General features: G+C 40.4%; 1 protein-coding gene across 2 annotated transcripts in view; it reads right to left on the bottom strand.

Annotated features, from left to right (window-relative positions):
• Positions 1–25,064, bottom strand: part of CRYBG3 (crystallin beta-gamma domain containing 3) — an 82,157-nt gene that overhangs the window by 39,170 nt on the left and 17,923 nt on the right. For both annotated transcript variants that reach the window (XM_014253559.2, XM_014253558.2), the window contains exons 3-4: positions 15,924–16,351; positions 401–4,871 (exon numbers count right to left, since the gene is read on the bottom strand). In XM_014253559.2, coding sequence (XP_014109034.2) covers positions 401–4,871; positions 15,924–16,351 — 4,899 coding nt within the window. The remainder of the gene's footprint in view (positions 1–400; positions 4,872–15,923; positions 16,352–25,064) is intronic.

Raw genomic sequence — 25,064 nt, forward strand, 5'->3', positions numbered from 1 at the left:
TCTTAATCTCAGAAGTGAATGAAATAAAAGAACAATTTTCATATAAAAGACAATTTTATCATCTTCAGGTTGAAATGTCCTTAACATGGAGAAGTCTGTCTTGTGCTATTATAGAGACTTTTTATTATGCATATTTCCCTATTGTACCTTCTCTTCACAGATTCTGTTTTACAATTAAATCGATTTCACCTGTGTGACTGTTACCTTTTAAAAATTATTTTATCAGAAGACTTTTTATTTAAACTATGACATAAAAAAGCCTAATAACCTCTGATTAAAACTTTTGATTACTTTTATGATAAAAACTTACTTAAAAGGTAGCAAGGAGGATAGGGAGGCAGCAACTTTGAATCTGGGCTAATCACTTTGATTATAAATATCATGTGACATGACATCTTACCGCTGACAATTCTCCCAGTTTTGGCACAGCGCTGTCTCGAAACCAACGAATCTTTGGCTGCAGCATATCCTGGAGAATGCTTCCAAAGCTGCTCCTCTTTTCACAAGAGCCTTTCCTGGCAGATTTCAAGTACTGGTAGTACACACTTGTGGGAGGCTGTGTTACAGCAGCATCAGCTTTCTCTGGAGCTGGTTTACAAGGTGTCTGACTGGGAGGAGACACATCTGGAAACTGTTCTGGTTGCTCCTGGGAGTCAAGCTGTTCTTCTGAAAGAAGAAATGATTGCTCAAGGAAAGATCTGCTTTGGTCATTTGATTGAGGGGTTGCTTTAAAATTCCCTCTGCACTGACTGGAAAGGCAGTTGTCTTCTCTCTCAACATCGAGAATATTTTCCTCATATGAAGATTCTTCCTCCTCTTCCTCCACCCCGTTCTCATCCTCCTCCTCTTTGCTGAAGCGAGCAGTGAACTGCAAGCGCTCGGACACGGACTGGAGGAGGGAGAGCACAGAAGTGTGGTCAGAGCTGTCTTTGGAGACTCCCCCAGGACGGCTTTCTGGAGACACATCCGTGGACAGCACATCTTCCTGCGAGCTGTCGTCCTCATAGATGGGAGACAGAGAGAAAGGATAAATTCTGTAGCGCTTGGCCTCCACACTCAGGAACGACTCTGAGCCTCGGCTCTCCGCTGCTTCGTTCACCCTGCTGTCCTGCCCATAGAGACAGACTGACTCCTGCTTATTGCTTGCTCTGTCACATCTTAGATGATCTGTATCATCTGAAGGCAAATCAGAAGGAGAAAGAGAACCAGTTTGCATCTCACCTGCTGAGACAGATTTATTCTCAGTTTGGAGAGCACCTTCATAAATGATGGTAAAAGAACTGTTTTCCCACTGTTCAATTAGTGGAGAAGAGGCCAAAAGTTCTGTTGGTTCCTTCATGCCATTGCTGCAGTCCAGGCCGTTTTCTTCGAGATGATAATTTGTCTCCGTGTCATCTTGACCCTTCATTTGTGCCTGCTTCAGATCCTCATTATTCTGGGCAAAGACTGTGTCGAAGCAGTGTTTCCTTTCACCACCCTCTCCAGGAACTGACACTTCAGGTACCACAGACTGTGTATCTAACCCAGTATTGACCTCTGCTCCCTCATTTGCCCCTTCTGCTAGTTCCTCTCCACTCTCCACTGCTGCTTTTATTTGTACTGGTACTTCCTCTGTAGCCTCTCTCCCACAGTGTTTGTATAGACTGCTCTCTGCATTGCTTTCCAGAGACATCTGAGGGCTGCTTTTATCTTTGGAGTCACTCTGCAGCCCAATACATTCTTCACCATGCATAAAAGATGACAAATTATCACTTACAGCTGGCAGCACTGCGCACTCTGGCATATTTGTATTATTGCATGAACCTTTTAACTGCACTGGCAAAAATGTTTCTTCAGTCACAGCAGCATTTCTATCTATAGAATGTAAAGCTCCATCAGATTTTCTACTTATTGCTGATACTTTTCCACACATTTCTGCTGCAGCCACATGGTCACACACCTTTCCATTGTACCTTCCTTTTGCGGGTGTCAGAAGATGTGTTTCTGGCCTTGCTAAACTGCCAGAGGGAAGAAATCCATTTGTTTGACAAGTAATTGCATTATTTGGTACCTCTTCAGCCCTTTGGGGCCAGCCTATGCCATTTTCCACACAATCTGGAAGCCAAGGAGGACCTGAACAACCTGCCTTTTCACACTTTACAGTCTGAGCTTCATCCATCTCTGTTGGTTCCTGAGTGTTGGCAGGAAACCTCATATCCAGACTTAAAGTCTTTGGAATTTCAGCCTCAGGTTTAGGCTGAACCTTCCCAGAAAGCCTTTCCCTCTCAGTGCCTCGCTGCTGACTGGATGCCAGTTTTTGTATGGCTGAGCTAATGACCCCATCAACTGTTTCTTTTGCTTTTAGTGCTAGTGCCATTTCCAGGTCAATTTTATCAGGGATGCAAGAGAGTATCTTTTCGTCTTGATTATTTGTATCCACTCTTTCCTTTCCTGTAAACAAAGATGAGCTTCTTGCACCGGTCTCATTAAAATCTTTTAATGACTGCACAGCTGACTGGATTTCTCCTGCTGCCAGCTGTACACTTTCAGCCTTCTGATAATTTGCAATATCCGTACTTATTAAACTCTCCTTGCTCCCACAAAGCTGGCAGACACCAAAGCCTTCCTTTGCTATTATTTCTTCTGTAGCCAAGTGTAAAACCAAGTCCACTATTTCTTCAGCTTTCTTCAGCAGAACAGCAGCATCTGGGAAAGAACAATGTTCTTGTCCCTTCACATCGATATCTCTCCATCCTGTCCCAGAACAGAGCCCATTTGCCTGGGTAGGTACAGCAGCTCTTTGGCCAGAAGGAGCTTCCAAGGGAGCAGAAGCACCAGGAATCACCAGTCCCACAGCATCCCCACACACGCTCTCAGGACGGGCTGGCACGGATGCAGTTTCCAAAGGTTTCAAGGGACAGATGGGTGATGGCATTGCCTCTGCCAGGACAGTGCTGTCAGCCTGCTGTGTGGAGAAGGCCTCATCTGCCCCGTCTCCAGCTCTGTGACTGGAAGAATTACCGTTCCCCTGAGCAGTGCTGGACATCTCCGAGGCAGAAACAGGAAGGTTGGAGGATTCTCTGGATACCAGAGAAGCAGGCCTGGAGATGCAAACAACCTCTGCATCTACTCCATCAGCAGACCTATCAAACACAGGAGGAGTAATCTCAGATTCCAGAGAATTTGCTGGGTACAAAGTTCTCAGGTCTCCTGAGCAAGGTGGCAAGGTGGTCATCCTGTTCACAGGGGTTATTCTCCCAGACTCTGCAGCTGAAAAAATAAAGCTGTCCTTTTCAGAAGTAGCAATCTGGCCATTTTCAGAGTTAGTGGCAGAAAGCAGCATTTTTTCTTGTTTGTCAGATGAAGAATCAATTACTGTGGGTGATAGCCTAAGTTTATTGCTGTTTTCCTTCTTGGAAGAAAAATTAATACACCCATTTTCAGAAAAAGGTGGAGATTCAGAAATTAAGTCTACATCATCTTCATGGGTGAAAGCAGAATGGTTGGTCAAAGGCTTTCCTTCAGATCTCAAGGCAGAATGAGGAACCATCACAGAGGTAGACTCATGGGTTGGAAGCCCTGTCAGCTCATCAAAACTTGTTTTCACACTTTGACACCCACGTGCACACAGTGACACATTGGCAAGGTTTTCCACTGCAGCCTCAGACAAAACCTTCATTGTTTCCTCACTCTCCATTCCTGGACAGGGAAAACCAATCTGCTGTGTGGAGGCATCCTTAGAATTCTCCACATGGATTAGCCTGTGACCATTTTGTACATGCACTGCTTTTCCCGACTCACTCAGTTCTTCATTACAAGTCCCCCTGCCCATGACTGTATCTTCATTAGGCCAAATAAATGGCACTGGAGAAGTTAGATTGCCTGTGGCCAAGCAGTTTCCTCCTTTGGATTCCATGCTGAGTGAAGGAGATACTTGTTCATTAAAAGGAAAAAGAACAGTAGCAGGAAAGTTCTGTGGATTTTGCTCTCTTTCCACAGCTGTCACAATTTTCTGTGCATCACCTTTTCTTGGATCACCACCTTTATTGTCACTCCTGGTGTGCTGATCTGCTTTCTGCTGAAATGCAGTGGTACTGAAATGAAGCCTCTGGACATCCAATGTTTGCTCTGAGTGATTATCCACTTGATGATTACAGCACAATTCTCCCTTCTCCACCTGCAGTTCTTCATTAACTGTCTTGCTTTTTGACTTGGGTGAATGTAAACAGTCATGCTGTATTTCTTTTGGGGACTCCTTATTACCTGCTTTACTACAATAATTTTCTTTATCCAAGTTAGAAGTGGCATTTTTGTCTGTCTGAAACAGAGTTTCTGTTTTCCCTGGCAGTCCATCTTCTTTTCCAACCAAATCATTTGCAGAACTGACTTTAAGGGAAAGAGTACTCTGGGAAGTGGAATTGGTTAGGATCCCACTGTTTCTACCACAAAATGGCAATAATGAATCTAGTGAAAACGTCCTTTTTACTTTTGTTGCAGCTAAAGCAGGTGTATTTCTTAAGTGTAACTCATGACAAGATTCATTGGATGAAGTTCTGGCCTTTGCAGTTCTTTCATGTTTACTTCTGCCCAAGCAATGCTGAGCTTGACCAGACTGCTTGCTTCCCACTCTAACCACAGAAGAATTTAATATGGCATCATCTTGGTGATCTTCACCCTCATCTCTTCCATTTTCTCCTATTAGGGATCCTGATTTGCAAGACAGAGTTGTTTGGACTTCACCATTTTCTTTGACTGCTAAAGCATTTCTGTCCTCAGGCCTTTTTTCTCCTTTTCCAATTTCTGATTGATTCCTCAGGAGCTGCCTGATCCTTGCAGAACCCCGGTACGTTGCGTATGTGACTGCGGGTGCTTCGGGCTTCCGTCGTGTCTGCCTGGAACAAGGATCACCAATATCAGCAAGGACAGACAGTAAATTGCTGGTATGATAATAAAGCTTAGCACTAGCTGTAGATGATGTAAAATACTGGTTTACTCCACAGGTTAGTACAAACTGCAGATTGCACTCAACACCTCCTTCTTCTGCTCAAGACACTTTCATGTGACAAATGATATGGACACCAGCTTTTACTAAAAATGCCAACTTAAACTATAAGTAAAAATGTAGATGTTGGCTTAACCAACTTCTACCATTTATTTTCTACCAGACAAGGGAATTACTACTAGCAAGTGTCACTGCAAAGCAAGATTTGCAGAGACAGAAATAATCATCCTGTTTTGAAGACATTTGATGCTTCTAAAGCAGGTCTGCATGTTAAAACTGAAGAAAATTTACTGTACTTATGCTCATTAAAATATTGAATTGAAATTTAAACTTTTACTCAAGCTCTCAATATATTGTCAAAAAACAGGATGAGGAGAAACAAAACATGTGGGAAAAAAAACTATGTAACAGGGGAAGCTTTTTTGAACCACAGGGTAGTAACGAAAGAGATTGAATGGAGACTGGGTAAGAATGAAGACTCTTGGAATGCTGGAAGGAGCACCAACAAAATGGGAAGATCAGGAAGGTGATGAGGAATTGATAAACTAGCCATTTGTTAGTCTTAAATTTAGCAGGAAAAACATTGAATGCAAAAACTAAGAAATTAAAGAATCACCACAGGGGACTTGTGATCCTGCACCTTCATTGCTCTTTCTCATAATACTAAGAGTAAGCTCAGAGCCTGTCACTTCCAATTTTACAAAGAAGCAGTTTTTGTCCTTTCTTAAAACTAGGAGACATCACAAGTACCTTTCTTTCAAATGCCTCTCTCTTTTCCCCCTATTTTTCTGCCTGTTAAAGAATTCTTGCAAAAATCAGTCACTGTCAGTTTCTCAATTCCTCACTTTAAGACGAAGTAGATGATCAGACTAGACTTAACCTCCCTTCTGCCTCAGCCTCCACTTAAACTAAGAAGAAACCCTTTCAAGGTCTGCCTTATATCTGCTAACATAGGGAATGCTGGAATCAGCCGTTCAGCTGTCTGGAAAATTGTCACACTCACTTCAGGAGACTCTTTTGGGCAAAGGTAACAACAAATAAAGGTGTTGGCTAAGATTTTGATTTCTAATATAAAAGCATTGCAATATACAAAAATAGGTTAATAGCTTCCAAAAGCTCTTTGCACCTTCCCCCATTCATTCAATTTGCTTAGAAGTTGTTACAGCTCTAGAGTTGACAACAAATAATTTAAGTGAGAAATAATAAATTTACTAAGGAAAGTGAAACATTTGAGTATTATTGAGTAACTATACCTTCAAATATCATCTGCATGGAGTACATATTCTCTCAAAAGATACATAAGAATATTAAAATGGAGTGGATTCACCAGTCTAAAAATAGAATCTCTTTTCTGTTGAGATTTTAGAGGCCAAGATTCTTATTTCAGTATTAATTATATTTTGAAGAGAGAACTTGATGCTATTTAAAATCACAATTAAAGAATACACACACAATACAAATGAACTAAATGTGAAATTATTCATATTCATAAACATTAAAGAAGAGATATAAACAGTCATTTATATGCATGTTTTATACTGTCAGGTACTTTTAGGCTAATGCCAAAATACATTAATATGGGAACTCAGACTTTGCAAGAACTTGAAAATTTAGTTTGTATTGGGATTAAATTCACAGTCATCTCTGATGGAGCAAAATCTCAATGTAGGGTTTGTTGGCCAGGTATACTAAGTCACAGGGGAAATAGGAAAGTCCTGTATAAATAGCACATCTCCCAGCTTGCCAAGTTAGATGCCTGCATTTAGTCTTCTATAGCACTAGCTTGGTTTCCAGAGATACCAGCAGTGGTAGCTGCTAAACATCACACACTCCATTTGTTAAAACAGCTGACTTGAGGATTCACAACCCTCCGAAGAAACATAAACATTTCTGAGTGATAAAAACCAAAACACAGTGGAGAAAAAGGGTAGTAAAAATAAACAACAACAACAAAAAACCCCCGTCATTTTCCACAGAAAATTTTATTCTAATATTTTCTAAAACTCCAGAGATCCTAAAAATGTGAGAAGGATCTGTTGAGTTCTGCAGCACAGTGTATTTACTCAGCATCAGTCATAGTCATACTAAAAATAAGTCTTAAGAATGTAAGACCTGATCATGCTCTTATTCAGAATTAACCTCACTGAGTAACCTTTCCTGCTTTAAATAATCACTATTAAGCTTTTACAAACTCCACCAGCTCCTCTCTACTTTGGCAACCTCAAAAATAAAAGTTGTCCTACAAGTGCCCTGAATCCAGATGAAATTTCTTTTAAAAAAACAAGCAGTACACATATTGACACCATTTCTCAAAAATGAAAAGGAGTTTTTATGGATTCTTGAACAGATCAACTGTAATGACACGTTTGAAGTGAGCATATAAATGATACTGTAGGATGCCAAACACTCACTTTCACCAAAACCAAGGCATGGCTATGAATAAACAGCTTGACAATAATTAGCTTTTACTGAGTGTCTTTTATATCTTTTTGTCTAATTTATTTAATTTATTTTATATGTGTTTTTTCTCTATTTTTGTGTGATATCCAGTGGGGAGAATTCAGATTTATGGACAAACATGTGGTGAGAACCAGTATTCCAGAAGAAACGTGGAACACTTTTTTCCAGTTGTCTCCCATGCCCAACTTTGCCTTTTCATGGGAACTCAGAAATTCTGAAACCCAAAGCATCCAGATATGGGATGAATAGATAAATTTTACAGAAGGATGACAAGGTGAATCCAGCATGATTGGGTTCTGTATCTACACTGATTGGAACTACATATCCCCCCAAACCAATATTTATTACAGATGGTCAGACAAAAAAAAAAAAAAGTACTCAGAAGCTTTTTTTGCCTTTGTGATTTCTCCCAATTCCTTTTTGCTCTCTGCTTGTCTTCTGAGAGAATTTTATGCTCCAATTGATCAATTTGAAGTCAGCAAGACTGCAGGCCATTTGCCCTTTGGAGAACTGTGCACAAACCCAATCCTGAGGAGCACTGGCTCCAGCCCCACTTCAGCTGCAGAGCCCCAGCCTGTGCCAGTGTCTACCAAAACGCAACTCTGCCCTCCTGCAGGCTTCACTCTACCAAGACTTCTGTCAGTGAGCTCTGCTCTCAACCAGGACCAACCTTTCCTCCACAGACAGGGCAACTTCAGGGTCTCTGCCCTTTGGTAAAGAATTTGCTGATCAGCAAATTATAAAAATTATAACATATATAACTATAAAAAAATTTACCAGCAGACCTTTTAGTCCTAATGCATTTCCTCTCAGACCACACAGAAGCATGTTCACTCTGAATGCTCCCATGCAACAACAAGACATTTAAAAAATGAAAACCCATGTTCCTATGCAGAACCAGCAACTCAGCTGTAAGTCTTATGAAACAAATATAGAAGCAGGCTATGCCACCAAAAAAAAAAATCTTCTGGAAGTGTCACTAGAGACTTGTTTCATTTCTGATCACCAAAATAATATATAATTTTGAAACTTAAAACTCTTCCCAAAAATTTTTTTTCAGCTCATGTGAGGATGCAGATGAAAGCCTTGCTATACACAAAGAACCCAGTGTGTATTCTGTCACATATTTAAATTGTAGAAGATTCCTTCTTTCCTGTCCTCACAGGAAGCTATTCAATTCCCTGTAAAGCCTTAAATCAGTTTCACAAAAGACTTTGACAGCAACAAGAGAGTATGTCAACATGAGTTACATTAAATTTGTCAAAAGTAGGTGCTTGTAGATATTTCTTCTATTGTGAAAAAGATATAAAAAGTTAAAGGGGGACTAACTCAAGGAGGAGAGGGGAACATGTTCTGACATTTTATATGACAGACATCTTGTGTAACTTGCCCAAAGTGGCAGTGGTTATAAAACAGAGTTGTTGATTTGGAAGGCCAGAAGCAGGAGGAAACCTGCTACCTTAAATGCCTCATTCCAGTGCACCCATAAAGAACACATTGTTTGCATTTTTTCAAGTGTTCTCCATTGAGATGGCAATCCCTCTAACCCTGTTTGTGCCAAACAGTAATGCAGAAAGGAGAGAGCCCTATGCATTTCCTAAAAGGTGCAGGAAGACCACGCAGGCTGATAGAGCATCTCAGGTCCCCAGCAACACAGTTCATCTGCACAGCAGGGCACTGCTGCCCAGCCTGCCTCTCCCAAAACATGCCATGGTGAATTTTCCCCTCATATCTCACTCTTCCAGGTATTTTTCTCCCCAGTCCAGCAGTCAGCTGCTTTTACAAGCATATCCATGCATGCAAAATTCCCTTGATCTCTTCTCATAGACCCCACAGAGGGAGCTACCAGAGGGATCTGCAGGCTACAGGCTGAAAATCACTGATCTAGATTTGGTACTTGGCTACCTCTCCCTGACCATCTTAAAATTACACTGTTGTTTATTTAAATTTTTTTCCACTTAGCTTTTATTCCACTGTATAGTTAACTGATAGCTTTTTAAAAAAATATGTTAAGGTACTTCATCTAGAAAAAAGCGTCTTAAAGTCACATTGAAACACCCAGTGGAATCCAGCTTAGTCAGCCAGCTGGTTCCTATGCTCATGGTAAGATATTAATAAATGGGAGAAACAAAAGACTAGCTGGAAAAAAGACACTGTGGGCTAACTGAATAGTTGCCATACACAACTTAGATGAAAGAAAAATTTTTAGCCAGAGGGGATAGCTTCATGATTTAAATCTGCAGTCTGAAATATTTAATGTCCTGGGACGTCACAATGTATGTTTGAAAAGGTCAAAAGTTTGATTGAACAAAGTGATTTACACACAGTTGATTCTGCAGGAAATTTCAAAGCTAATGTTCCATAAGGGCAATTAAGACCCAACGACAATTTTAATAAAAGCAAACACAGTCCCTGTGACCTTGGATGGAATGTTTTTCCTTCCCCTTGCCCTTTAGGATAGTACTTCTTGATTATCTATCACATCTGGGAAAACCTATTCTTTGAGTCTGAAGGAAGACAGCACACATCAAGGCTGACCCAGAACACCAGAAGCTGCCAGACCAAGACCAGCTCAAAGGGCCTGGGATCACTCCTAGCTCTTCCCTGCCCTGTTTTCCCAGTACCTGGCAGCAGCCAGCCCTCCTACCCCATACCTATGGGAACCATGCTCACCTGCTGCCCCTGCCTTTTCCTCTGTCACACTCAGGGATTCAGGTGCCTGGGACTTGCCCCTCTCAGGGAGCAGGGACAAGCAGAGCTGCTGCTGCTGCTCACTGGTGTGCAAGAGCTGGGCACAGCAGTGAGGGCTCCCCTCAGTTTCTCATCTTAAGGCTGAAGAAAACCACTCCTCTTGGCCTCTTCTGGGATGTAATGAAGAATCAAAGCCAGGGCATCCCTTTACCCTCCTCAAGCAAGAGTGTAGCTTCAGGTGTGGTAGGGAAAGCAAAGGGTTTGACTCAGTTGAATATATTGCACAGCTGAACAACCCTGCTAAAAACCAAAAATTCAGTGGAAAAAAACAATCCAGTGAATTAGTTTTTGACTTAATTTATTTAGCTCCATTTTGCATCACACATCTGTTAAGAATTACTCTTAAAATATAAAGTTTCATTCTTCAGAAACACAAAGATCTTTGCTTTGGCACCAACAAGAACTTTTCCTTTGGACCACATCCCATCTCTGGGTAGGCACCCCTCTCTGGCAGGTAGAGAAATGCTTTGGGGCCTGCATTTCTCCCGCAGCACAGCCCTGAGAGCGACCATCCTCCACAGCTCACCCAGGAAATCAGGGGCAGGATGATCCTGCTCCTTCCCTGGGACAGCCTTCTAATTTTGGGTGGTATTTGGTTGACCTGCAAGGGTGGAGCTGCCCAGGTAGTTTATTCCCCTCTCAAGTGGCAGCAAGTCACTGTCAGCAATGACTCCCTGTCCACCTGAGCACCAGCAACTGAACAACACTGCATTTCCATGGCCAGAAAGCCATCAAAAGATCAACAAACCAACACCAACAAACCAAGAGCAGCAGCTTCCCCACTCCTCCTCAGGAATTACCTGATAGAATACTGCTTGGAATCAAGTGATGCATTTCCGTTCATTTACTCTTGATTTTCTGCCAAAGGCATCTATAGGGAAAGATGAATGTTGCTGCTACAGACTGAAATCAAAACTACAATACACAACAATCCATCAAACAAATTAAGGGCTGTGTTTTGTTATCACCACAAGCTTGCCTCTGACAAGCAACACAAAGGAGAATTACAAGCTCTGAAACAAACCTATTAAGCAGAATTATGTAAACCTGAAGGATTTTATCAGATGTATTTCTATCAAAATAAAAGGGCAGGATTTGCTGACAGTAGCAAGGTGGGAAATACTAATTGCTAATACCAATATACATCAATTAGATGTATAGCAACAGGTTTAGTTGACTTAAAAATTAATTAAAATACCCCATTCCCTCACAAAAGCCAGTAATGTATAACATAGCAGAACTGCAAATGGACTGAAATGCCTTTCTACTCAGGGCTACCTCCCCTTTTGAATGAAATTGCTTGCAATGCTCTCACTAAATGATTCCTAGTTCCTGGCTCTTAGTAGGGTGTGAAATGTAAATGCATGTTTTGAACATCTGCTTTTGAAATCACTCCCTCCCCTCTTTTACCTACAGTTCAAAAATCCTTGCAGTTGGACTATTAGAGTCTTAATCAGGATTATTTAATCAAAACATTCAGAATAGGTACAATTTCGATTTTTGCCTCTTCAGTGATGTTCAGCAAGGCAATAAAGCTCCTCCTTGCTGACCTCCAGAACAAGCTGTGCAGTTTCACAGGCACTATTGTTCTGCACATCACTGTTAGCCACATCCACTTATTGTTACTGGATATTACAAAAAAAAAATAAAAAATCTACTGGAAGGTAGACAAATGGCAAGCAGTCAATAGAACAGGTCTGGGTCATCAGACTTCGGGGCAGAGGGAAAGGAAAACACCAAAGTTTTGTCTTCAGTCACCTGCACAAGGTACCATCCATTACCACCACTGGGATTCCTGAGAAGATGGAAGGTATTCACTGCAGGAAGTCCATTCTCAATTTTGAAGCCAAATTATTGCTTTTTAGTGACAGGCAATATATATGAAAGTGAAAGAATTCTACACTGTAGGAAAGAAAGCTAATGGGGCAAATCTGGGTTATATATTTGTCACCTACTTTATGAAACCATCATCTCTGTCATGCAGACTTTCAGCAATGAGAAATGAGGTGAAGTGCACCCCCACTGTTCCATGGTTTTATTTTTAGGGCTTATTTCATCAGTTAAAGGTTGGCTTTTACCATCATTAAGGAGTGCAAAGACCAAGAGTAAGCATAAAGTTTTCACTTTTATACCTACCAGTCTGCCAGGGGACTATTCTACCCAGAATAGGCAGAAGCTACCATCTTACCTAAGAGGGTTTTTTTACACAAAGTAGCAAATACCCTACTTTGCAATTGCTTGCTCCCCATCACTTCTTCAAGGCAAAGAAGCCTTCAACCATGGGAAAGAAATGGAAGACTAAGGGATGAAATAACTGGAGACAGCCCAACTCTCCTCACCCATCTTCTGTGCTGCAATTATTGTCCACAGTAATTGTTGTCTAGAGACTTTGCCAAATTTAACACAGTTTTGTCTTTTGTGCTCCTCTACCACTTGCCACTGTTGGGATTAAAGGAGCAAGAGCCTTTGAGGTACAAATTACCTCTGAGCCAACCAGCCAGGGTGATGGAGGAATAAATGTGACCTACACATTTTGTCCCTCAAAAATACTCCACAGACTGAGCTCATGAATTCCATTTCCTTGGCTCAAGGCCTGGAAACTTGAGTCTTTACCAAGTGCCAGACCTCCCACTGAGGGCAAAATTAACCTCAGTTTACAGGTCAGAGCACTCTGATATCCTTGTATTTCACCAAATATTGCTTTAAGGCTATGAGGAGAACGAGGTTCTCTGAGTAGAGACATCTGAGACCATTTGGTAGGTTTTTAAAATCTGAAAGGTTGTTTGGATTAGGCTTTCTTTATTATACAACTCTAATGGGGATTATGTAATCTAGCAGCCATCCCTCTTTCACTTATCACTGCAACCTCCTCACCAACCACAGACTGGTGTGTAGTTTAGAATTAATAAATTCATTTACATCTTCCTCATGACAAAGGAAACTGTTGTAAGATTAATAATGCAGTGGTCACAAGGGTTTGTAAAGCTCTCTGCTACATCCTGCCTCTACAGGAAATGCTAAAATTGCAGTTTAATGCAACAATTGATGGAATCAATACCTTCAGCTTTAAATGGCTCACTAGCTTTTAGGACTCTGTCACTTTTAGGTTCACATCATTTTTGCTCTTCATGGTTTCCACACCTTCCTGTAGCTTTGTGCTATGTCTTTACCCCTTCTCCCCATCATTCCTCATGTGCTTGCAGCACCCACTCCCACCCAAGAAGACTCTTTAGCCAACTGGCAGCAACCAAGAGCATTTTTACTGTTTAGCTATGCTAATTGAATACCAGCTAGTTAATATTTAGTAAAAAAAACCAGCTAGTACTGGAGAGAATAAACTACTCTACATCCTTTAAACTTTTATAAATTAAAAGAGAACAAATCCAGCATAACCACTTCCATAAAAGCAAAAAAAAACCCAGTTATTTCAAACTTTTTAGAAAGGTAAACAATGCAAGCCTCTGCTTCCCTGCAGTCATTCCTATTTTTCTTTTCTAATTGCTTCAGAAGAGCAGTTCACATTGTGTGGTCAGGCAGAGAAAAACATAATTAAAGTTACACAGAGATTGTCTAACTTGTTAGTATCCCAAGCCAAAAAGGGAAGAACTGTACTTTTGAGAATGAGTTTAAAAGGACACAGACTGGTTTAACGTTTGCCCTAATTTACAACAGATACAATGACAAAAAAAATACAACTTTTCTTCCATTTTAAAAAGTTATTTTCCATATTTTTCATTCTGTATATAGGCCAATCCAGCCTTAGCTCCAAACTAGCGACACACATTCTTTCATGCTTGCCTAGCCATGAGACACATGAACTATACTGAAAAAAAATCTACACTGGTTTGTAAAGATTATCTAACAGAACAGGACAGTGTCAAAGGATGGCCAATTGAAAATTCCAACTCTAACTTTGATTTCAGGAAAACAAAAAAAAAATGAAAAATTTTTGCACAGAGCAAAGAGGTCACTTTACTGAATTAAGACTCACACTTTCCAAACTCTTCAGACTGTGATAAATGTCTTATTTTATTAACCTACATTTTTATGCAGAATTCACAAGAAAAAGGGGAATGAGATCCATCTTACCCTGTAAATTGTGCATACACAGTGAAGGACATACTACAGAAACAGCAAAGAGTAGTGAGAGACTGATGCAGCAACCCAGTCTGTCCAACAGGTTTTAGGGAACACACAGTTTGCTCAGGAACTAGACCGAATAAAAACCTCACTCCTGGGCTCTCCAGGGAACAACTAAGGCAAGGAGAACTCTTCTTCTGCATTGATCAAAGCAGTGATGCTGCTGAGCTGCAGTTTGAAAAAAGCACAGTCAGATGGGTGATACCATGATAAGAATCTGGGATAAAAACCGGTTGACCACGTCTGGGTAAACCAGAGTGCTCACAAGAACACAACCATTATTACTATTAATTACTGTCTTCTGAAGGTGGAAATACAGTTTTAACTTCGCCTAAATAGGTATCACATCACCTGTTCACACCCTGATCAGCCACTGCATTTATAGCATAAAGCTTCAGACCATTATTCTGCCAATACTGATTGGCATTGGCATGATAATGATCAGAGTGTTTGAGACATCCCCAGTATGGGAATTAAATTTCCATATTATAAACATATAAAACAGCTATTTTGGCTGTCTCTGACCTCCTACATGGGGATGAAACTCTTCACATGCCACCAATAAACAGACTGAGCACAATTCAAATTAAATTTAAAAGAAAAAAAAGATGTTTTTTGTGTGGCCATCCTGCCATTCTACATTGCAAGCAGGAGCACTGTGATAGACTTACTGGTTACTCCCAATCACCATTTCTGCTTAAATTTGAAATAAATATTCTGGGCTATACTGAAAGCCTGAGTTCAGATCCACTGCCCACAAACAAGTCCATGTTCTACACACATGTTCTACGCACCCATCAAAAACTGGACAGGTATACATTAACACCTAACTCCAAATCTATGCTGTGCTGACCCACATGTAGCCAAATTTTCAATGTAACAGCTACAAATTATTTTGGAAAACTAGTATCTATGTTTATGACAGTCATAAAATGTTTTGTAACGTTTTATACAACACAGTGTTGACCACAGCCAGTGCTTTAACATTTCTACTCTCAAACACACAGTGGTGCCCTTGCCACAACTTTTTTTTTAAATCTTCTTTTAAAAATACTAGAGGACTATAAAGAATGTTCCATGTTTGGGTTAATTTAAATTGAGTGCTTTACATAACCTTCTTTACATCACAGGAAAACCCCAAAGAACCAGGGTTAAAAAAAAAATTAAAAAATCATCCAGTCAAACTAGGAAAGATAATTTAAAAGTGGGAAAATCTTATTTGAAGAAGTAGATTACTGAACTGCTGAGATATATAAAGGACAATCATTCAAGCCTTTATATAGGCCATAATATGGAGGGAAATAAGCTCTTTACACTTCTTTTTTTCTTAATATATTTGTAAACACCACATCTATTCAGGAGACTTCTAAAGGACTTCTTTCAAGTTTTATTTTGTTGCAGTTGACTTCTCCCCTTCTGATCTATTTAGGGCAGTTGCTACTGGTGTTTTGCACAAAGTCAAGTCAGGAACACTCCAACCACCCTTAGAAATGACAGACATTTCTCATACAGTCAGCAGAACTCGGTCAGCATGGTTCTGTACACGCACACACAAACATCAGTATATTTAATAATAAATTATAAAACTTACTTTCCTGTATCTGAGGATTGGTTCCAGCCTCCTTGAATATCCCTTGTGTTATCTTTCCCAATACTATTTAAGATGGCATCATCTTTATTTACAGAATCCTCTTTTTTTCTAGATGTAGGCTCTTCAATTTTCGGGTGCTTTGGCTGCATGTCCTTTGGAAAGGTATTTGTGCTGTGTAAATCCTTTTCACATCTGTTGGGTTCATCCTGGAAGGTAGAGGGTTTAGATTCCACCAAAGAAGATTTTGATGCAATATTAAACAAGCTTCCAAGGAAATGAAAAAAGCCTTCTCGGGGTTGCTTGTCTTTATCTGATGTTTTGATTCCAGGAGTCAAACTAGGAAGGCTATTAGCCTTTTTCAGCTCCTCCTGGATTTCAGACTTGCTAAGTTCTTCTGTGGAATGATTCTTCTCTTCATTTTGACAAGCCTAAGATAAATATAAAAAGCACACAAAGATGATGGTTCCTGTCATTTTCACACATTTCCAAATTCCTTGATTTTAACTTGCACCTATGCATTGTATTCCTTCCAGGAGATCTCTCATTTAAAAAGGTTAAACCCCACTGTTTGCTGTCTTCTCCTTTTGTACCAAAGAGGTCCCCATTCCACAAAAAGTAAAAAGGACTAACACAGGCTAGAATATTCCCAAAGCATCCACAGTGGGAAAAAATACAGGACAGATGGCAACAATTGCTTCAACTGCCATAAAAAAACATGGGGAAGAAGGAAGGAACAGTTATTTCACACTTCAGACTAATCCCCTCAGAAAGCACAGCTTCACAAACAAACCTCCATGTGCTTGAGAGAACAGTGCTCAGCTTGCCAATCTAGACAGGAACACCGCAGCCAAACACAAACACACTCAGAAAAACTGAGGAGAATCGGGAACAGAATTGGGATAAACTCACCTGACATCCCAGAGGTCAATCCTACCTATTACCCTATCAGCAACCTGATGCTGAACGCTCTGGCCAGCTCTCCTTCATCTGGACAGCTGTTTCCAAATGGATTTGTTGTCTTCAGCACTCAAACTGCCTGGCTTTCCACACTGCAAAGTCCTACAGAGAGCACAGCCCCTGCACCTCTGACCTTCTGAGCTGCCCATGGGCCCTATCACTGAACTGAAATGAAGCAGCACCAAGGCAGGGCCTCACCTCATTCCAGCCACATGTTCACTTCTTCCCTCAACTCAGCTGAGCATCTGCACCCAGAGGCAAGGCAAGTTCTGTTCCTCACCAATTTATCCCCTTGAATTTCCCCCGTGCCAGTTCCTCTCAGAGATGCAAGGACTGCTGTCCAAGCTCATGTTACTTCTGTCAAGACCATCTGCCCAAAAGGATGATGCAACTTCATTGGAAGGCTTCACAAACACCACATTTTCAGCTTCACAATCTGAAAATGGTTTTTTTTTCCCCTGGACTGAAGTTTTCTGGGAAGCACCTCCCCGCCATCCCCACCCTTTGTAGTGAGTGCCATAGGCTATTGCTGCCTATTTTATCTTTACAGTACAACCCTTGTAATTTCAATTCCTGATTCAACCCAGTTTATTAACATAGATTAAAGTTACCCAAGCTTTTCTCAGATGAAATCTATCCTGCTCAACAGGAGTGGGAAAGAACACGAACAAAACCGCCTATGCAAATTTTAGTTGTGTCAACAATACATTTGGATAAGAGTAATTGTTTCAAATTGGGCAACACCTACCCATCCAATCTACACAGAAAGCTACTGTTTCCACTAGGTGACCAATCCTATCTCCACTTGAAGTAATCTTAAACAAGCCAGAAGGCTTATTTGTTAATAGGCCATCTAGGATCATGTTAATAAGTGTTTTAATGAACTCAGCTTCATCCTTGGGGAACAGCACTTTCTTAAGAACTTTCAAGATATGTATTTAGTGATACTGGACCAGTGGTCTTTAAACTTCAAGCAATGCTTTTTCACCCTTTAAATACAGAGCAGATGCAATTTTTTAATATTAAAAGATGCATGTGTTGAAAATGGAATTGTTTAAGTGAGGACAGAAATTGAACAGCACTAATTGGTCCTTCAGAAATCCACACAACCTCCATTTTTTTTTGTACAGGCGGGACACTTGTACAGCCACACTGAATTTCTAAGTGAACTTTTAAAAGTGGACTAAGTCAAACTCTGGCCTTTTTGCATCCCACCTGTGACAAACTCCACCTGCTCCCCACGTACTGCGCTGATCAACAGCTGATGCATCACAAAGGGGTGTAGTCACCCCTGTGGGATCAGAGATTTACCACTTTACACGTCAACTCTACCCAAATCCACCCCTGGAAATGAAGATGCCAACTGTGAAGCTTGCAGATGTTCCACAGGACATCTGCAGCTCTGGCTGCTGTCTTCAATATTAGACAAGTAACACACAAGCCTGGAATGAATTTCTTAAATAATTAACTTTATCTCACAGGAACTGAGTACTTTGCATAAGGAAATACGAAACAGAAACAAGAAAATAAAATTATTTCCAAAATTTGATGAGTGAATGATTCACCATGTCAGCATCAAAGTTCTACTGTCATATTTTCTTCCTCCACTTTGACTAAAACCTCAGCATTCTTCAACACCAGATTTTAATTCAACTTTAAGGGAATGAATGCACTTCTCTGTAGATTTGTGATTTGTACCATTCACACAGATTTGTCAAATCTAAAAGAGTACCTCAGTGCAGGAAATGCACACACCTCTTAATTCTTCTCTCTGCACAACCCTTTTAAGCTGTAAACATTTATATTAATCATTAAAATATCTATGATGTTAACAACTAAATATATTAACTATAAAGGAAATTGTTGCATTAAAAACTTGACAACAGTTTAGTCTTGCAAGTGTTTTTGGTTGCTGTTGTTTTGTTTGGTGGGGTTTTTCCCATTTTATAAAACCATTTGTATTCAGAAACTAGTGGAGGGTTTGTTTGTTTTTTTCTCCTATTAGGAACTGAGACATGACACATAGTTAAATCTCTACATGTGAAAGTCTTCTCCCAGCAGCTCTGAGACATAACACTTGTAAAGACTGTGCTGCTTATTTGTGAGCATAATTTATGCCCTGCTTGAAAAGCTGTTTTGTAGTCTCTGCTTCCAGAAACAGAAATCTATTTAGACTTTCCTTCCTCTTTAATCTTCCTTTCTTTACTTAACTTTTGGTAAATCAAAAGAACAGGAAGTTTTAATATGAAAGGGTCCTTCCATACCTTTAACCATAAATAGCGTCTTGCATGAAAAAAAGCCACAGAGAACATTTACACTGTGTTTATTTGAAGACATATGTGTGTATTAAGTCCTAACACAGAAACTATGCAAATCCTTCTTTCTTCCCTTCAATAATAATCAATTCTACTCTCCATATATTCTCCCTCCTGCTCCACTTTGCCATAACAGACAGCTTGAGCTATTGGTATTTCATCATTTGCACACAAAATCTCAATTCAAAGTCTGAAGCACTGTTCAGTCATTTTACAAACAGCACTGTTCCTGCTGCAGAGATTTTGAAGTTTGTATTTTAAGATGGTGCCGTATTCAAATTGCTGAGACGAAAGCACATGATTTTACTTTACGAAAGCCAGCAAGCCTCTAGCACAGCAGGAGCCTTCAGGCACAAGTGCCTGATGAACACGCAGCACGGTGGCAATTCCACGAGCCAGCACCACAGGAACTTTCACTTACCATTCCCCATGCCTCTGTCCCAGTCTGACAGAAGCCCCCAGTGAATGCTCAGGAAAAAACAAAAAGGGTGCAGGGTATATAGAAAGTAATCCTTTCCATGGTACATCCCACCAGTTTTCAACAGCCAGGGCCTCTAGCTGACCTTGACCTAGAGCATTTGATGCTGTGTCACAATTAAGATTGAGCAGTTTGATATTCACAACACTGCAGGAATACCAGTGACTCTTGTTTTACCTACATTTCACGTCATCAGTTGAAGAAAAATAAATTAAAAAAGTCATCTTAGTGTCACAGCAGTCTGCATAGTTTCTCAGGCTCACCAAGAACACAGTTTCTGGATGGAAACCTACCTACCTGCCAGATCGCCTCTGAGATCCTCGCTGATGCAAGGATAAAAATTTTCCTGCTCCAGTGCTGTCTTTCCACTCCTCTTGTAATTAACTGTCATCAGTCTTCCCCTTGCCTCCCCTTTCCCACTCTCTGTGAGCTTTCGTGCTTGTGACATGCTTCATGAAGCTTTAATTAGCTTTTAGTCCTCTGACAACTCGTTACTCTGAGTTTTGCTGGGCAAGCCCTGGGTAACCTGGCCTGACCTTGTAGCTGAACTGAAGCTGGACTGGATGACGTTCTGGGGTCCCTTCAACCTGAATTATCCTATGGAGCTGTGCCCTCACATGCAACGAGGCCGCTGTGGCAGAGTGTGAAATGAGATTATGACTTCAATCGGGTGACGGAGGAGACGGCAGCGATAAATGACGCTGTGTCTGGGCACTGTGCTCCCACTTTGCTGCACAGAAGCCTGGCAGCTGGGGCTCAGGAGACAAGCCCACGATGCCATGATGAATCCTGCCACCATGTCGCAGGCAGGATTCTTATCTCAGCTGATTTATTCAGCAGCAGCCGAGGTGTGTTTTCCAGGCTGTAATTCACTCCTGGCCGCGGCACAGACATCCGCCGTAATTGCACCTCGGCAGGCGGGCGCAGGGCTCGCCACCAGTGTGAACAATCCCCCGAGGTGGCACAACAGCACCCTGAGGAGGGAGTGCTTCGCTGGGTTTGCCTCGGTTTTCCTCATCTCCTGCACCAGCAGGGAACCGCCACCCTCGTGAACCACGCTTGCTCGGCAGCTGGGTGGCTGAAGTTTGAATTGCCGGAGGTTCTCCCTCAGCAAGGCCTACATCTCTCTGCCAAAAATACAACCTCTTTTATTGCCCTAATGAGCGAAATGAAAACATTAACAGCATTAAAACACAGATCTCCCTGAACAAAGCATTCGCTTCCAGCCACAACTGCCAGACATTTCAGATTTCCCTCGCCATGAATGAATGCTCATTACGAAGCAGAAACTCCAGACAGCCGCGCAGGGACCTCTCAGGCCGCCTGTCCCGCGGCTCTGGGAGAACATCCTGCCTCCTGCACGGACACACTTCCACCACCTCATCTCTCCTGTACTTGTGGCAGAAGACGGCCTGCCATCCCTGATTTAGGATCATCACTAATTCACCCCAGAGACTTCCAACAAGTCATTTAAGCCCAGCATCCCGATTTACTCATCTGGGAAAGGGTCACGGCACTGCTCCTGAATTTCTGTTTGCTGGGATTTAGAAATCATTTAACAGCTTCAGGCTGAAGTGCTGGGCGCACAAAGTAGCACATTTAGGCACTGCCACCTATACTACAGGAAAATTAATTTTATTCCTAGCCTTAGCTTTGACCTTCCAATACAGCTGAGATGGCTGCATTTCATTTAACAATTATGAGCATCTCATTCAATCTGAACACCGACACAGCATATAAATTCTGTGTGCTAAGCAAAATCCACAGTGATATAGCTGGGGCTGGTGGCAGGCTAGTTCATCCCCACAGTGAGTCATTAAATGCAGGTTTTTCAACAGATTTTCTTTCTCTGGGAGGTTAAAGCATATTTGGTGCAATCTCCCACTTTTATTTTAGTGAGTGAGACACACTGAGGTGCCTTAAATCCACATGTGAAATAAGCTTTTGTTTTTTCAAGTACTATGAGGAAAATCTTTTAGGCTTTTGCAACTAACAGGCAATACTTATGGAAATCTAATGAAAAACTATTGGACATACTGAGACATTGGTTAGGAACAAGACTTATCTAAGGAAATTAGAATGGCATTAAGAAAAATTCAGGCAAAAGTACTATCAGACAGCGAAATACACAATAAGAACCCCTAGAAGTCCACTGCTGTTCATGACACAAATGGATTGAAAAAATACATGGTTAAAGTGGGTTTTTCCTATGTAAGCCAGTAATCAGAATGGTGGTATAGAAGATGTAAGGGAGGTCCACCATTGTAAAAAACTATTTAGTCTTTACTAAAAAGTACCTTTTAACTAATGAGAAAAAGCAAAAACTCTGCAAAAAGAAACAAAGAGTGACTTGAGGTTTTGGGGGAATTTAAGTTAAAGATGAATTCATAATTGAATACCCAATTAACCTGAATATTTTGGCTTTTTAATACTGTGAAGTTTTCCTTCCACATCCGCATTTCTCTGGTTGGTTTGACATAAAAAAATCAGGTCATGGCAACCCCGGAAGACAAGAGTAACTAGAAAACTAATGAAATCATGGCATCTTCATAATCAGGAGTAAAAGTTAAACAACAGGAAAGGACTTTTAGTCAAACTATATCAGTTTTGCATTTTTAAAAATAAACCTGTTTAAAGTCAATGACTATTTAACATTTGGAAAGACAGCATCTGTTCAAAGTTCACCACTGGGACTTTAAAAATTTGTTTACCCATTTGAATTCTTGAAACAGCAAGGAGTCATTAATGTGTATTTAATTTGTCAGATGAGGAAAGAAAAGATGAAACAAACATTCTCTGAAACTCTACAGTATTCTCCTAAAATCTGAGGAAGTATGCAGAGATAGATTCCCTGACAAGAACAGCAGATAAAGTAGTAAGGGTGACCATTTCAAATGAAAAGGTAGAAAAAAGGACGTACAATTTGAAATCAAGTTTCTGCTAGGTCACATTCACAGGGCATTTTAAACTGTGTGAAAAGTCTCTAGAATGACAAAATTAACTTCTTAATTTAAAAGTTTCTCTTCACACCATTTTCAAAATTGCAAAATTTTCCCTTCTGAATTTTCTAATTAAATTATTTTAAAGCTCTGATCAAAGATTAAAAACTGGTATTCACTTTTGAGCATGCAACAATCACCTCATTACTACAAGGGCTACTGTGGAGCCAGAGAACAGAATGTAATTGTCTGTCTTCTGTTCTTTTCCCCAAAGTCTTCCAGTACTACACTTTCATTGCCTTTTAATTAATATGTTTTCACAAACAAAACAACTTCTGTTCTTCTTTATTTGACAATTTCTTGAAGCTTGGGGAAAAAAAGAAGGTGAAATTTACCTTTTCAGTGGAGAAGGTGACAGTACACTGGGAATAGGATGAGACAGTGTGATTTCCATCTGCACTTACATTCAATTGGCAAATTATAGCACCTGGCATCACACTTCTGCTTCATCTGCCTGCTGGTTTTCTGAGCTAAACAGACCAAGGTTTAATCTTTTTTCTTTTTTCCCACCCATCCTGAAACAAAGTTCCCTGCTCATGATCCCTTTTTTTAAGAAGTAGTAAAGAGGGAAGCATAGATTTCTAAAAATCTTCAGTATGACAAGGGAATTTACCAGAACTTTAGATGGGATGATCTTGAAATATCTTCCTCAACACAGACAGCTGTTAACACCAACCATCAATTTAAGAAAGTGTCCTGGGAAACCAAAAGGTACCACCTATAAAATTCCATTTCAGCAAAAGTCTACATCATGGCTGAAGAGAAAAAGATCTGCTTTCAGCTTTCACAAGAGAAATACTGATTGTACAAACTCCAAAACCATTCTTGTTTTATCTTTGATTTGTTGCTGTGGGCAGCAACAGCAACAGTTTTCACAAGTAACCCTCAGGTTTTTCAAAAATTCATGGTTGGCAGCAGTAGTCCATCTCCCTTGACTCCCAAAAGACAAAGCATCTCTCTCTCTGATTTCTAATTAATAAGTCAGGAATTTAGCAGGAATTCACAGCCTGAGAAGACATTACTTAGATAATTAGTGATGAAATTTAAAGTGATGAGATTTTTGAAAAGAAATCAATATAAAATAAAACCATGACAATATAAATCCCCACCCCATGCTATATGGAAAGCAGTATGTAGTTAACTAAGACTCGAGGTTTAATTTTGATTTCCAACTTTTTAGCAAAACTTAAAACTATAGTCAAAATAAGAGACATTCAGTAAGAATAGCAACTTATATTCATCAAGTATATGGGACTCCTAAAAAAATCTTTTGTAAATTGGCACACTGGATGAAAAATTTTGTGACAGAGAATTACAGCACAAATTAGGCTGAAAGGAATGTGGCTGGGGAGGTCATGCAGTCTGTGCTCCTGCACAAAGCAGCTCTGGTTCATCCAGCTTTGTTTTGAGTATTTCCAAGCATAAAGATTCTGCAACTCTCTTGGGCAAACTGTTCCAATATGTGACCATTTTTATAGTAAAGGGTGGGAAAAAAAAAATAAAATAGGGAATTCATATAGGTTGGATTTCCCATGTTCCAACTTGTACCCGTTGCAACTCCAAAAAGAAGCTGGCTCCATCTTATCACATAATTGCAGTCCTTGCCATCAAGATTTAATACCATGTCTCCTGCTTAAATACAGCAATCTTTATGTTGCCTTGAAATGAAATTCATGTGAGAAAGCAGAGCTACAAAATAATCTCTTCTCCTTGTTCACAGTGTACAGGAGTACTTGTCAGAGGACAATTAGCTACAGGTTTAATTTGTAGAACAGAAGCTTTAGATGGCATGTTAGGAAAAAGGCTTTTTAATTATAGGGTCTATGAAATTGGTAGAACAGTTGTCTGATGAGGTTGGAGAGATCTTAAGAGATCTCCATCCCTGGAGGTCTTTGAGAACAAGTCAGACAAACTTTTATCAGGTATGACATAGATACAGAGATCTCACCTTGGGGCACAGCAACAGACTTGATAATTTCTGCTGTACTTTCTGCCCCTGAGTTTGCTATGAAGGTTGAGACTGTCTCAGGCTAAACTCAGGCTTGAGTCTATGGGCCAAATGATAGAATACTTGGTGCCACTGAAATACTGTAATCTAAATTATACATTTGGTATATCAAATTTGCACTTACTTTTTGGAACTTCTGGGTTTGCCTGACAGAGCCCACATGGTGGTTCCTGTGCTGAAATGCTTAAGAATTCTTTCCTAATGGGTTATGGAAGAATGTGCTATTTTCTCCACACACTGCTACAGGAAGGCTATCTGGGGATCATGAAACACACTTTTTCAGGGAGCACTGTTGCAATATTCCCTTTGAAAACAAAGTCCCTGTAGCGCTAAAAGTGAGGTTAATGATATACTAACGTGCACTGGACACTGTGTAGTGCAGAT

The sequence above is a fragment of the Pseudopodoces humilis genome, chromosome 2 (assembly GCF_049639895.1).
Source record: "Pseudopodoces humilis isolate 2021_Gansu_Grassland_sample_001 chromosome 2, ASM4963989v1, whole genome shotgun sequence".
Taxonomy (NCBI): Eukaryota; Metazoa; Chordata; class Aves; order Passeriformes; family Paridae; genus Pseudopodoces; species Pseudopodoces humilis.